This window comes from Bos grunniens, chromosome X, assembly GCF_055505025.1.
Source record: "Bos grunniens cultivar Pamir isolate PY7600 chromosome X, Bosgru_T2T1.0, whole genome shotgun sequence".
Taxonomy (NCBI): Eukaryota; Metazoa; Chordata; class Mammalia; order Artiodactyla; family Bovidae; genus Bos; species Bos grunniens.
This window is the reverse complement of record NC_141194.1, coordinates 648,865-663,981: the sequence shown is the minus strand read 5'-3', so window position 1 is coordinate 663,981 and position 15,117 is coordinate 648,865. Positions and strand designations below refer to the sequence as shown.

Genomic DNA, 15,117 nt, shown 5'->3' with positions numbered 1-15,117 from the left:
CAAACCCATGCGGTCAGAGGATCCTACCAGCCAGAGCAAACCCCACTAAAGATGGAGGAAGTGTCCACTTACCGGTCCGTCTACTTTCTGAATCGTTCTTCCCCGACTGTCCGAATCTGGGGCTCCTTGAAGCCGCTGTCCTGCCCGCCCGGGGTACGTGGCGGGTGGGCACTCCTGGACGCCTTGGTAGCAGGTTCCCTGGGTGGGGGGAGGCCCCCAATTCCCTTCTGGATGTAGGATTTGGGGGGCAGGTATGACAAAGAGCCTGAGTCTGGTCCTCCCCACGAGCACGCTCTCTCCTTCTCTCTTTAATGGAGCCTCCCCAGGTCAGCAATTGCAGAAATAATCTCTTATCAGCAGAGCCTTCATCGTCACTGAGTGACCAGCCCGCGTTTATCATCTCAGGGAACAGGAAGTATCATAACACAGTCCGTGTTCTCTCTCAAGCATGTAGCCTGACCCTCAGTTTTTTTTGTTTTGTTTAATCAACCTCCCAAGGTTCCTCTTTTAGCAGCAGGGGACTAGATGGCCACTTGGCTTTCCTGCATCTTCTGGTCAGGGGTGGCGGGGTGTCGGGGGTCACTGGGGTGTTGGCTCGGTGTTCCTGTGTTTGGGAAACTGGCATCTCCTTAGAGCATTGTCTACATCCACTGGGAGCTGGTTCCCTTTCAGCTCGGAAGCTCTGCCAGAGGCTGTGACTGGCTCTTGCCCGGGTCTGTGTCCCCCAGGGGCCTGGGGGCAGAGGGAGGGATGAACTGAGCTGACTTTCAGTCCATCTCTCCCTAAGGAAGGACTCACACCCGTTTGCTATGAAGTGTTAGTCACTCAGTCGAGACCGACTCTCTGCGACCCCACGGACTGAAGCCCACCAGACTGTGTCCACTGTTTCCCCATCTGTTTCCCATGAAGTGATGGGACCAGATGCCATGACCTTCGTTTTCTGAATGCTGAGTTTTAAGCGAGCTTTTCCACTCTCCTGTTTCACTGTCATTAAGAGGCTCTTTAGTTCTTCGTTTTCTGCCATAAGGGTGGGGTCATCTGCATATCGGAGGTGATTGATAATTTTCCCGGCAATCTTGATTCCAGCTTGTGCTTCTTCCAGTCCAGCATTTCTCATGATGTACTCTGCATATAAGTTAAATAATCAGGGTGACAATATACAGCCTTGACGAACTCCTTTTCCTATTTGGAACCAGTCTGTTGTTCCATGTCCAGTTCTAACTGTTGCTTCCTGACCTGCATACAGGTTTCTCAGGAGGCAGGTCAGGTGATCTGGCATTCCCATCCCTTTAAGAATTCTCCAGTTTGTTGGGAGCCACACCATCAAAGGTGTAGTCAATGAGGCAGAAGTAGATGAAGATGTGATTGGAAAACGTCTGCTCTGGCCCAGAGGCTCCGGGGGAAATGGCAACCCACTCCAGTGTTCTTGCCTGGAGAATCCCAGGGACGGCTGAGCCTGGTGGGCTGCCATCTATGGGGTCGCACAGAGTCGGACACGACTGAAGCAACTTAGCAGCAGCAGCAGCAGCAACGGTGCGACCTGCCCTAGCCCTGCAGGATTCTGTGTGGGACCTGACTCAGGGGAGGAGACAGAGGAGGCGCGGAGGCCGTGGATCTGTGAGTCCATGTGCTTCTTCCAGCTCTGACGTGGCACAAACACCCACAGAAGTACCAGGGATGCCTAACGTGGCCCCCAGAGCCAGCAGGCACCACCCACCGCAGAGGCCATCCCCCCGTGTCTCAGACAGACAGAGAGACGGGGCTCTCCGGAACGCTGAGGCCTGAACCAGTCAGCCACTGCCACTGCGGGCTCGTCTGGGAGAGAGAGAGAGAGAGACAGAGAGACACAGCCGGAAACTGTGCAAGTTGGCGGCGGCTCGGTTTGTACTGCGGTTCCGCCCACAAACGACATTTCCTGAAGTCTCACTTTTCTGTGTTAACTTCTGGGTTTCATCACCTAAAAGACCGACTCTGCTGCAGAACTCTGCGGCTTTTGCTGCAGAAGACCCTGATAACGCTTTGTAGATATCGGCTGTTTGTTTTCTCCCTCCTGGCTTCAGTAATGATATCCTATGACCGCCGTGTGCGCATTCGCTCAGCCGTGTCTGACGCGCCGCCGCCCCGTGGACTGCAGCCCGCCGGGCTCCTCTGTCCCCGGGATTCTCTACGTAAGAACACGGGAGTGGGTTGCCATGCGCTCCTCTGGGTGATCTTCCCTCTCCTGTGTCTCCTGCATTGGCAGGTGGATTATTACTAATGCGTTTTATTTTTTCACATTTTTGGATTTTCAGATACACCTAGCCGGAGGCACAGAGTGCCCGTAGACCTCTCCTCCACCTCCCCTATTTTTCCGTGAGCCCCCTACTATGAACATCCTGCAGCAGGCAAGAGGTGCATCTGTTCCCGTGGACACGTGGATAGGGAGACACTGCTATCAGTGGGATGTGCCGTACATATTCCTGGGGTGGTCCGTTCATGCGTCCATCTGTCCAGGTGACAGCCCCATTCATTCACACACTTCCCCCAGGGGGTGGCTGGGAACAGATTTTGTACGTGTGACTCAAGTTCACAGGCAGCTGGCTTGAAGCAAAGAGAAGAGGCTCCAGGGGTGATGGGCCTTGTCTAATCAGGAGCAAAGAAAACACTCCATGTAGTGGTGGGCCTCATCTAATCAGGTGAAGGGTTTTTTTAAATGGGGGGTTTGAAGCACAGAGAAGAAGCTCCATGTGGTGGTGGGCCTCGTCTAATCAGGTGAAGAGACCTTTTTTTTTTTTTTTTTTTAATTTGGCCGCACTGCACAGCATTTGGGATCTTAGTTCCCTGACCGGGGATCGAAACGTCGCCCCTTGCACGTTTCGAAGCAGTGAGTCATAACCACGGGACTACTGGAGAATTCCAGCTAAACTCTTAAAAGCCGACACTGAGGGTTTCCCAGGGAAGATGAAATTCTGTCTCCAGACCGTAGTGTCAACTCCTGGGTGTCCAGCCTGGACCCCTGACCTGCGGACTTCAGAGTCACCAGCCCCACAATCACACAAGCCAATTCCTTGAAATCAGTGTCTCTCCATCCTTATGCATATCTATCACCACATGTGTCTACCTTTCTCCAGATAGATAGGTGTAGCTGTATCTCCTTCTATATATAGATAGATATCTGTATATCTATCTCCGTGTATATACAGTTGGCCCTCCACGGCCCTGGGTTCTGCACTTGTGGGTGTGGAGGGCCAGCTGTATAAGACTCTCTCTCTCCCTATATACATCTATATGCTAATGCTAAGTCACTTCAGTCGTGTCTGACTCCGTGCGACCCCATAGACGGCAGCCCGCCAGGCCTCCCTGTCCCTGGGATTCTCTAGGCAAGAACACTGGAGTGGGTGGCCATTTCCTTCTCCAATGCATGAAAGTGAAAAGTGAAAGTGAAGTCGCTCAGTCGTGTCCGACTCTTGGCAACCCCATGGACTGCAGCCCACCAGGCTCCTCCGTCCATGGGATTTTCCAGGCAAGAGTACTGGAGTGGGGTGCCATTGCCATCTATATCTACCATCTACCTACCTACCGTCTACTTACCCGTCTATCGTCTCTGTCTACCTGTCCATCTATCTGTCTCCCCATTGGTCCATCTATCATCTGGGTCTACCTCCCGATTATCTGTCTGTGTACCTGTTTGTCTATCTGTCCATCTACCATCTGTATCCATCATCTATATCTACCTTGTGCCTATCACGTCTATTTGCCTACTTATTTATCTATCATCTCTATTAACTATTTGCCTATCTATCATCTCTACCTACCTATCTGTCTACCTATTTATCATCTAAGGAAACGGCAATCCACTCCAGCACTCTTGCCTGGAAAATCCCACGGACGGAGGAGCCTGATAGGCTACAGTCCACGGGGTAGCAGAGTCAGACACGACTGAGTGACTTCACTTTCACTTTCTACCTATATATTTATCATCTCTATTTGCCTATCTGTCTACCTACTTATCTACCGTCTCTACCTACCTGTCTGTCTATCTATCATCTCTCTCTCTCTACCATCTCTCTCTATCCGTCTCCCTACCAATCTCTCTGTCTATCCCATCTGTCCACCCATCTATCACAAATCTCCATCCTGTTCGTCTTATTTCTCTGGCAAACTCTGACTGCCACTGTGAGTGGAGCTGACCCACCAGCAAGGGTGTGGCTGAGCCTTCAGTGGTCTGCAGGCGGGAGATCAGTCCTGAATATTCATTGCTAGGACTGATGCTGAAGCTGAAACTCCAATACTTTGGCCACCTGATGCGAAGAGCTGACTCATTTGAAAAGACCCTTTTGCTGGGAAAGATTGAAGAGAAGGGGACGACAGAAGATGAGATGGCTGGATGGCATCACCGACTCTATGGACATGAGTTTGAGTAAATTCCGGGAGTTGGTGATGGACAGGGAGGCCTGGCGTGCTGTGATCCATGGGCTCGAGAAGAGTCAAACACGACTCAGCAACTGAATAACAAGGAAGAAGCTCCAAGTTGGAGGGAACTTCAAATTCAAAGACCAATGTCACTCACACGCAATCCACTTCCTCCTCCTCCACGTGACGTGTTCTCAGCTTCTTCCCTGGGAGGTGGCTCCTTCGGGGTGGGAACTATTCTCTGCCTCCCTCCCTCTCCTGGACTGTAACAGCCCACCAGGCTCCTCCGTCCATGACATTTCCCAGACAAGAATACTGGAACAGCAACCCACTGCAGCGTTCCTGCCTGGAGAATCCCATGGACAGAGGAGCCTGGTGGGCCACAGTCCATGGGGTCGCAGAGAGTCTGACGCGACTGAGTGACTAATGCACACACACTCCCCTCCCAGCGCCCACTCCCCCCCAGCCCCCAAGGATCCCATGATGCAGAAACGGACCCTGCTCCATGCATCCATGCCAGGTAACTCGATCCTAAATGAGCGCATCAGCTGTCTATTTAAGGACACAACTCAGCCGGCTGCAGAGCCTCCCCGAGAGGGGCCCCCAGGAAGCACATGCTTGCTCTGAGCCCTCCCGCACGGAGAGGACCCAGGCGGTGGCTGGGGTCGCCAGGACCGACCCCACCAGCCCAGCTGCGCCAGCTTCCTCATCCTCCCGGACACCACTGCAGACACCAGTTCCCGAGACTCTCAACTCCACGGTCGCTGGTTCCTGCAGGGACGTTGTGGTGCAAACCACAGGTCTGGGAGGGTATACAGCTGCCTCCTGGGCGGCAGAGACGGAACAGCTGGGCTGGCAGCCTCAGTGCCAAGCAGGAGCCTGGGAGGAGGCCTTCTGGGGGGACAGGATGGGGAGGGGGGTGGGGGCATCAGATCCTCCGTGCCAAGGGCGTCCGGTTGAAGAACTGTTTTCTTTTTCTTACTAGAATAACCTTCTTGCTGTCATTCAGTCCTTCACTTGTGTCTGACTCTCTGAGACCCCACGGACTGTAGCCCCCCAGGCTCCTCTGTCCATGGGATTCTCCAGGCAAGAATACCAGAGTGGGCAGCCATTTCCTCCTCCAGGGGATCTTTCTGACCCAGGGATCGAACCCATGTGTCCTGCATTGGCAGGCACATTCTTGGCCAGGGAGTCACCTGGGAAGCCTCTAGAGTGACTTTACGTTACATTTCTTTTAAATTTTAAAGTATAGTTTCCCTGGTAGCTCAGTGGTAAAGAATCCGCCTGCCAAGGCAGGAGACAGAGGTCTGATGCTTGGGAAGATCCCCTGGTGGAGGGCATGGCAGCCCACTCCAGTATTCTTGCCTGGAGAGTCCCATGGACAGAGGAGGCTGGCGGGCTACGGCCCATGGGGTCGCAGAGACTCGGACACGACTGAGCGACTGAGCACATGGCTGGCTTACAACACCGTGTTCATTTCAGCAAACTGATTCCCTTTTGGAGACATACATTTTTTCAGACCCCTTTTCATTATAGCGTCTGACATGATATCGAATACGATTATCTGATTCCCTGAGGTATACCATAAATCTCTGTTGCCTATCTATTTTACATCTAACACCTTATATCCGTTAATCAATTTACACTTCACACTTTTAACCCCAAACATCTAAATTACCCCGCCCATCCCCTCCACGAACCCTACCTTCCTTTCTCCATTGGCAACCATCCTTTTGGAATCTAAAAAAATAAAATACAAGAACTTGTGTACAAACAGAAGCAGACCAACAGACGCAAATAGCTCATGTTTCCTGAGTTCTGGAACATCCACGTGTTAAAATGGCACAGCTGTTGTGTCCAGATCATTTCTAGCCCCGGTGGGTTTTCACCTGGCTGTGTGTCAGCTTCCAGGTCACTTTCCAGCATGAAAAATCGGCTCCTCAAGGCTTCTGATCCCAGTCTCTTCAGACCCCTCCTGGGAAGGGGGGTCCCAGGCAGCCCAGACTTCTGACCAACCAGCTTATAAGTCAGGCTTCCCAAGACCCCCTCCGTGGGGCTTGGTAATTGGCTAAAATGGCTGACAAAGCTCACAAAAAGACCAGAGTTAAAAAAAAAAAAAAAAAAAAAAAGGCTTTGCCGGATTGTGCAAATAGTATACGACTCAGCTGGTTTTGGTGGAGGATTCCAGGGGAATGGGAGAGATGCACAGCACATGTTATGAGGGGGTGGGAGGGTCGGGGGAAAAAGGGGCCTCCACGCCCAGAGGGTGACGTTTGAATCTGCAGGTCTGGGGATGGCTCCCGGCTCAGCCATCACAGCCGCTCAGAGAAGCTCCCCTCTTTGGGACCCCGTGTGGTGGACAGAAAAATGTGCCCAAGGATGTCTGCATCCCCTCCCCGTGTGGTGGACAGAATAACATCCCCAATGATATCCTAGATCCTGGAACCCACAAACAGGTTGCCTTCTGACACAAGGAAGTTAAGTTAACAGCGGTGATGAATGCCAGGATCCAGAGATGGAGACTGGGTCATGGATCGCCCGCCCGGGGGTCAGGTCATCACAGATACTGTTAAAAGAATTACACAGGAGACCGTACGAACTGTTAACGGATAGATTCCTGCCACGCCAAGTCCATCATGGAGGTCCCGTGACAGTAGCCTCTGGAAACTCATTTCTTTCTAAACTGTAGCTGATACAGAAAAAAAAAAAAAAAAGAAACCAAAACAGGAGGATGAATTCTGTCCGCCAGCAGAAGCAGAGACAGGGGAGATGGCGTTCCCGCCCCAGCAGCCGCTGGCAGTCTGGACACCTGTGTGTGATGAAGGGATGGGGTTCCAGGAGGCGCTGAGAGGTGCATTAAGTTGTTCAGATTTGAAAGGCATGCAAACATCTCTCCAGCTACAAAAGCACCTTTGAGAAACATGACATTATCTTTTAGAGTAAAAAAAATTGTTTTTTAGTTGCTCATTCATGTTCGGCTCTTCATGGCCCCATAAGGATCCCAGGATCCTGTGTCCATGGGATTCTCCAGGCAAGAATACTGGAGTGAGCTGACATTTCCTTCTCCAGGGGTTCTTTCCGACCAAGGAATTGAACCCGAGTCTCTTAGATTCGCAGGCGCCTGCTTTACCACTGACTCCCTGGGAAGCCTCGTTAAAAGAACAAAAAGATAGAAAGCTACACAAACACTCACAACAATTTAAAAAAGCTTCATTCGAAAACCGTAAATAAAACATTTAAGAAATGTTAAAAAAAAAAGTCAACAGCTTCTAGAAAGTCCCGGGTATGGAGATGCCTGGAAGTCACAGTTTCGCTGGGGCTTCTGAGACTGTCTCCACGGTTAAGACCTCTTCCTTGTCACTTTTTCCCGTTTCGTGTGTAAACTTCTCCCATAGCATCTGATGGGGGAGAAAGGCAGGGATGTCAACTCCCCAGGAGCCCCCGGAGGAGCCACGGAGGTGGAGGGTTTAGACAGAAACGGGAGCCTGGTCTCCGGGTGGGAGCTCGGCGGCGGCGGATGAGCCAGGGGAGGGACATCTGAGACTCGCGTACCACACTCACTGGGACCGCACGGAGCTCAGAGCTTGGAAGGAGAGTGTCGCGGGACCCTAGACCTCCCCGGGGAACCCACCAGGGCATGACGGCAGAACGTGGAAGACGAGGACACAGTCCCTGCCTCGGGAAGACGGGCTCGACAGGTGAACACATGTGCAGGGGAGGGCTTCCCACATTTGAAAGTGAAACTGTTATTCGCTCAGCTGTGTCCAGCTGTTCGTGAGCCCATGGAGTATATAACCCACCAGGCTGTCCTCTACCCATGAGGATTCTCCAGGCAAGAATACCGAAGTGGGTTGCCATTCCCTCCTCCAGGGGATCTTCCCGACCCAGGGAATCGAACCCAGGTCTCCCTCATAGCATGCGGATTTTTTTTAAATTTTATTTTACCATCTGAGCCACAAGGGAAGCCCAAGAATACTGGAGTGGGTTGCCATTCCCCTTCTCCAGGGGATCTTCCCAACCCAGGGACCGAACCAGGGTGTCCCACATTGCGGGAAGGTTCTTCACTATCTGAGCCACCATGGAAGCCCTACATATCGGGGGCGGGGGTGTTTGTCTCGTCCCGTGTCCTTTTTCATCCTGTGTGCTGCCCCCCTGGAGATCTGGCTGGACCTGGTTCAGTCTGTCTCTCATCTCCTGTTCCTTATTGTTTTTCATCCTGTGTGCTAGAGATCTGGCTGGACCCCGTTCAGTCTGTCTCTCGTCTCCTGTTCCTTATCGTTTTTCATCCTGTGTGCTAGAGATCTGGCTGGACCCCGTTCAGTCTGTCTCTGTGTCTCTCTGCCATCCCTATCTTCCCCTTCTCTCCTCCTCCTTCTCCACGACCTGGCTAATTTCCCCGGACACAGCTTGCAGACAAAACCCCCAACCCCCTCCCCACTCCGCCCCGGAGAAAGCCAGCGAGCAGGACACGGGATTCCAGCCTCCTCCTGTGGACCTCAGCTTTGGGTGAGCACAGACGAGCTTCTGGGCTCACCGTTCCCCACCTGTCCATCCTGGCTGCCCCCTCACTCATCCCGGACATACCTCGTGGTCGACTTGATGGTTATCATTCAATTTATCTTTGATCTGTGGAACCGGAGGGAATAACCTGTGGCTCTTGAGGAATCTGGGGAGATAAAAAACGAGATGAAGAGAAGACGGACAGGCCCACATTTTTGTCCTGGCTCCCAGAGGAGAGGCACCCTCATGTTAAGTGCAAACACGCCCTCTGGATTCACGTCTTCAGAACACTTTCCTTTAAGAATCATAGAAGGCGAGACTTCCCCTGGAGGTCCAGGAGGTAAGACGTCACCTTCCAAGGCAGGGGGTGTGAGTTCGGGCCCTGGGGTGCCAGTTCGATCCCTGGTCAGGAAGCGACTATCCCACATGCCTCGCAGACAAAAAAAAAAAAAACAAAAAAACACCATAAAAGGAAGCACTGTTGTAACCAATTCAGTAAAAACTTTAAAAATGATCGACATCGTGGTACATATACACAATGGAATATCACGCAACCGTTAAAAAGAATGAAGCAATGCCATCCGCAGCAACATGGATGTACCTAGAGATTGTCGTACTGAGTGAAGTCAGTCAGACAGAGGAGAAATATCCTGTGGCTTCCCTTACATGTGGAATCTAAAAAGAAATGATGCAAACTTACTTACAGAACAGAAAGAGATTCACAGACTTGGAAAACCAACTTATCGTTACAAGGAAGTGGGAAGATGGGGAGAAGGGATAGTCAGGGAGTCTGGGATGGGCGTGGACACACTGCTGTGTTTAACGTGGAGAACCAACAAGGACCTGCTGGACAGCACAGGGAACTCTGCTCAATGTCACATGGTAGCCTGGATCGGAAGGGAGTTTGGGGGAGAATGGATACACGTGTATGTATGTATGGCTGAGTCCCTTTGCTGTCCACCCAAAACTATCACAACATTCTTTATGGGCTATCAGTTCAGTTCAGTTCAGTCGCTCAGTCGTGTCCGACTCTCTGCGACCCCATGAACTGCAGCACGCCAGGCCTCCGTGTCCATCACCAACTCCTGGAGTTCACCAAAACTCATGTCCATTGAGTTGGTGATGCCATCCAGCCATCTCATCCTCTGTCGTCCCCTTCTCCTCCTGCCCCCAATCCCTCCCAGCATCACGGTCTTTTCCAATGAGTTAACTCTTCGTATGAGGTAGCCAAAGTACTGGAGTTTCAGCTTTAGCATCAGTCCTTCCAATGAACACCCAGGACTGATCTCCTTTAGAATGGACTGGTTGGATCTCCTTGCAGTCCAAGGAACTCTCAAGAGTCTTCTCCAACACCACAGTTCAAAAGCATCAATTCTTCGGTGCTCAGCTTTCTTTATAGTCCAACTCTCATATCCATACATGACCACTGGAAAAACCATAGCCTTGACTAGATGGACTTTTGTTGGCAAAGTAACGTCTCTGCTTTTCCTTCCAAGGAGTAAGCGTCTTTTAATTTCATGGCTGCAATCACCATCTGCAGTGATTTTGGAGCCCCAAAAAATAAAGTCTGACATGGTTTCCACTGTTTCCCCATCTATTTCCCATGAAGTGATGGGACCAAATGCCATGATCTTTGTTTTCTGAATGTTGAGCTTTAAGCCAACTTTTTCACTCTCCTCTTTCACTTTCATCAAGAGGCTTTTGAGTTCCTCTTCACTTTCTGCCATAAGGGTGGTGTCATCTGCATATCTGAGGTTATTGATATTTCTCCTGGCAATCTTGATTCCAGCTTGTGTTTCTTCCAGTCCAGAGTTTCTCATGATGTAATCTGCATATGAGTTAAATAAGCAGGGTGAAAATATACAGCCTTGACATACTCCTTTTCCTATTTGGAATCAGTCTGTTGTTCCATGTCCAGTTCTAACTGTTGCTTCCTGACCTGCATACATGTTTCTCAGGACGCAGGTCAGGTGGTCTGGTATTCCCATCTCTTGAAGAATTTGCCACAGTTTATTGTGATCCACACAGTCAAAGGCTTTGACATAGTCAATAAAGCAGAAATAGATGTTTTTCTGGAACTCTCTTGCTTTTACCATGATCCAGCGGATGTTGGCAATTTGATCTCTGGTTCCTCTGGCTTTTCTAAAACCAGCTTGAACATCAGGAAGTTCACGGTTCACATATTGCTGAAGCCTGGCTTGGAGAATTTGGAGCATTACTTTACTAGCGTGTGAGATGAGTGCAATTGTGCAGTAGTTTGAGCATTCTTTGGCATTGCCTTCTTTGGGATTGGAATGAAAACTGACCTTTTCCAGTCCTGTGGCCACTACTGAGTTTTCCAAATTTGCTGGCGTATCGAGTGCAGCACTTTCACAGCATCATCTTTCAGGATTTGAAATAGCTCAACTGGAATTCCATCACCTCCACTAGCTTTGTTCATAGTGATGCTTTCTAAGGCCCACTTGACTTCACATTCCAGGATGTCTGGCTCTAGGTCAGTGATCACACCATCGTGATTATCTGGGTCGTGAAGATCTTTTTTGTACAGTTGTTCTGTGTATTCTTGCCACCTCTTCTTAATATCTTCTGCTTCTGTTAGGTCCCTACCATTTCTGTCCTTTATCGAGCCCATCTTTGCATAAAATGTTCCCTTGGTATCTTTAGTTTTCTTGAAGAGATCCCTCGTCTTTCCCATTCTGTTGTTTTCCTCTATTTCTTTGCACTGATCTCTGAGGAAGGCTTTCTTATCTCTTCTTGCTATTCTTTGGAACTCTGCATTCAGATGCTTATATCTTTCCTTTTCTCCTTTGCTCTTCACTTCTCTTCTTTTCACAGCTATTTGTAAGGCCTCCCCAGACAGCCATTTTGCTTTTTTGCGTTTCTTTACCATGGTGATGGTCTTGATCCCTGTCTCCTGTACAATGTCACAAACCTCCATCCATAGTTCATCAGGCATTCTATCTATCAGATCTAGTCCCTTAAATCTATTTCTCATTTCCACTGTATAATCGTAAGGAATTTGATTTAGGTCATACCTGAATGGCCTAGTGGTTTTCCCTACTTTTTTCAATTTACAAAATAAAAACTTCAAAGTCCGAAAAAAAAAAAAAAAAGAAAAGGAGAGACATTTTAAAAAAAAAATAATGATCCACCAAAAAAAAAAAAATCTTAAAAAAAATCACAGACGGACGGCCTCCAATCTTACACTCCGGAGAATATAATAGACTGTGCGGATGTACTTAAGAAATGCCTAGGAAGGTCTTTCCAGAACCTTCATTCACTGTCTTTGAAGAAAAACCAGAGTATTGAGAAAGGGAGGAGAAGTGAACGACAGAGGATGAGATGGTTGGATGGCATCACCGACACGATGCACGAGTTTGAGTAAACTCCAGGAATTGGTGATGGACAGGGAAGCCTGGCGTGCTGCAGTCCATGGGGTCGCAAAGAGTCAGACACGACTGAGCGACTGAACTGAACATTCACTGTCTTGGGTGCATAGACAGCAGTGGTGGTATGTGCCCAGTCTTGAGCAGCTTGGAGGAATCCACAGTCTCTGGTGTTAAAAGGCCAGGAGAGATATCCAGCCTTGAAGACCACGGTTCCAGACTGACCAGTTTGCTGTGGATGGCACGTATTTTAAGGGCTATGCCACGGTGCCCCAGCGTCCCAGTGGTGCTGAATGAACACACGGGCACTTATTTTCGTTCTCACGACAAGGGGGCAACCGTGTGACCTCATCAGATGCTGTGCTGAGCTGAACGTTGGCCCCAAAGATCCACTTGGGTCCTGAAGCCTGGGAAAGGGAGCTTGTTTTGAAATAGGGTCTCTGTAGTTGTGGTGGAGTGAAGGGTCTGAGATGAGGTCCTCCTGGATGGGGGTGGCCCTAAACCCAGGGACAGGGTCCTTATAAGACACAGAAGAGGAGAGACACGGACACAGAGGAGAAGCCACATGGAGATGGAGGTGGAGACGGGAGGGAGGCAGCCACCAGCCCAGGGACAGACGCCTGGAGCCCGCAGAAGCTGGAAGAGGCCAAGAGGACCCTCCCTTGGAGCCTCTGAAGGGAACTCAGCCCTGGGACACCCTGACCTCAGACGTCTGGTCCCTGGGACTGGGGCAGGATGGATGTCTGTGGTTTTAAGCCCCCCAGCTTGTTGTGGTCACTGGTTCCAGCAACCACAGGAAGTCACATAGGTTTTGATTAAGATGAGTCTTCGGTGTTAAAGCACGACATGTGTTCCTGTCCCCACCGTCTGTGGTCAGGCTGTCCACAGTCTTCCTCGTGTCCCCAAAACCGGGATGCCTTGCAGCTTCTTGCAGCAGGCACTCGGGGTCTCCCTTGTCTCCGGGGAGACACAGGCCACCCAACCAGGGCGGGGGCGGGGGGTGCCTGGTGACAAAGACGCCTCAGGTGGACGCCCATGGGACCCACAAGCCCTGCAGGAGGGTCTCCCCGTGAGCCAAATCTCCCCATGGCTTTGCAGAGCTCGCAAGCTTTATTCTGCATGTGCTGGGCTTCCTTCTGGGGCATCTTGAGAGAGCCTGCGTGATTGCTGAGCTTACATGACAGGAAAGACTCTGGCAGGGGTCCCTGTGTGTGTGGGGAGACGCCTGGGAGCCGGGGCTGAGTAACACACTGTGGGACAACAGAAGTCTGTCGAGGAGGGACATTCCAAGGATTTCAGATGCTCCGAAAAACACGGAAGGCGGGACTTGGAGCACAGCTGAGCTGTAAGGGGGCTTTCCTAATGACTCACACGCTGAAGAATCTGCCTGCAGTACAGGACAGCTGGGTTTGACCCTTGGTTCGGGAAGATTCCCTGGAGGAGGGCATGGCAACCCACTCCAGGATTCCTGCCTGGAGAATCCCACGGACGGAGGAGCCTGGCGGGCTACGGTCCACGGGGTTGGAAACAGTCGGGCACGACTGAGCGACTCACTCTTTGAAAACTTCATCTACCTCTACAAAGATTAAACCAGCTGCTTCTGCAGCTGCTGACCTGCAGTCATCTCCTGAAAGAAGTTCAGGGTGGAGAGCAGACATGAGACACTCTGTGCTCTGGAGGAAAAAAAAAAAACTGGCAGGAAAGGTCTTCAAATAGATATTCTCAGGAACCCAGTTTATGAGCGCAACTTTTGCATCTCCTCATAGCTAGACAAGCACTGAAACGCTTCATGGTCATGTCTGCTCCCTGTGACTAGCAGAGACCTTCTGCAAAAAAATATATATATGCTTGATTGCGTGAACTCCCCCTTCAGCGAAATCACATATACCCCAACCTGCCTTCCCTGCCTCTTTGCAGCAGCTCCTCAGAGCTATCCGAGGCGCTGTGTCCTGGGCTGCGATCCTTCATTCGTTCCGTTGTTTATTCAGTCGCTCAGTCTCGGCAGACTCTCTGCGACCCCGTGACCTGTAGCCCTCCAGGCTGCTCTGTGCATGTGACTCTTCAGGCAAGAATACTGGAGTGGGTTGCCGTGCTCTCCTCCAGGGGATCTTCCCAATTCAGGGGTCGAACCCAGGTCTCCCACACTGCAGATGGATTCTTTACCATCTGAGCCCCAGGGAAGCCCGTGGTCCTAATTTTGCCCCAAATAAAACATAAACTCGCGACATTCACATTGTGCAATTTTTTTTTAAGTCAACACTGTTTTCCCCAGACAAATTTTGTTATGGAAAATCTACACGGCGGCTTGGACCGCCTGGGGTGTTTGCAGGCTGCCTTCTCATCTTTGTAAGCCGATCGGGGTGGGGTGACTTTAGAACAAGCCCTGGCCCCTCCACTGACCACGGGGGTTAGCCGACCCGGGACTCCCCGGGGTTACCTTTTGAAAAGGCAGCCGAGGGTCAGGCCACAGACGAGAGTCCCCAGGACCAGCAGAACGTAGATGTGCACCAGGCTGGACTCCGTTTCTTCGGAGCCTGGGAAGACAGAGCGGGGGGACATGCCAGGGACCCCGAAGGGGAAGGGCAGCAGCTGTCGTCACGCAGCCAGCTCACGGCTCACGGACGAGGAAACACGGCCAGTGACACTGAAAGCATTAGTCCCTCTGCCACGTCTCACCCTTTGGGAGCCCACGGACTGTAGCCCGCCAGGCTCCTCTGTCCAAGGGATTCTCCAGGCAAGAATACTGGAGTGGTTGCCGTTTCCTCCTTCAGAGGATCTTCCCCAAGCAGGGACCAAATCTGTGTCTCCTGAATTGGAGGTGGATTCTTTACCATCTGAG

At 51.0% G+C, this 15,117-nt stretch overlaps 2 protein-coding genes across 21 annotated transcripts in view; both read right to left on the bottom strand.

Annotated features, from left to right (window-relative positions):
• Positions 1-9,058, bottom strand: part of LOC147339669 (granulocyte-macrophage colony-stimulating factor receptor subunit alpha-like) — a 34,929-nt gene extending 25,871 nt beyond the window's left edge. For 7 of the 12 annotated variants that reach the window (XR_015158297.1, XR_015158295.1, XR_015158296.1 and 4 more), the window contains exon 1: positions 73-729. Coding sequence is in view for 6 of the 12 variants with exons in the window: in XM_086386011.1 (XP_086242137.1) it covers positions 73-400 (328 nt within the window). In the remaining 6 variants the exon portion in view is untranslated. Of the gene's footprint in view, positions 1-72; positions 730-6,097; positions 6,133-6,281; positions 7,130-8,976 lie in introns of those variants that run through there. The other 5 variants (XM_086386018.1, XM_086386024.1, XM_086386019.1 and 2 more) reach the window with 3 other exon arrangements.
• Positions 946-15,117, bottom strand: part of LOC147339668 (granulocyte-macrophage colony-stimulating factor receptor subunit alpha-like) — a 41,663-nt gene continuing 27,491 nt past the window's right edge. For 3 of the 9 annotated variants that reach the window (XM_086386032.1, XM_086386027.1, XM_086386026.1), the window contains exons 10-12: positions 14,716-14,812; positions 8,977-9,058; positions 7,587-7,790 (exon numbers count right to left, since the gene is read on the bottom strand). In XM_086386032.1, the coding sequence (XP_086242158.1) occupies positions 7,695-7,790; positions 8,977-9,058; positions 14,716-14,812 (275 nt within the window). In that variant the 3' untranslated portion in view covers positions 7,587-7,694. Of the gene's footprint in view, positions 1,126-7,586; positions 7,791-8,976; positions 9,059-14,715; positions 14,813-15,117 lie in introns of those variants that run through there. The other 6 variants (XM_086386035.1, XM_086386030.1, XM_086386029.1 and 3 more) reach the window with 3 other exon arrangements.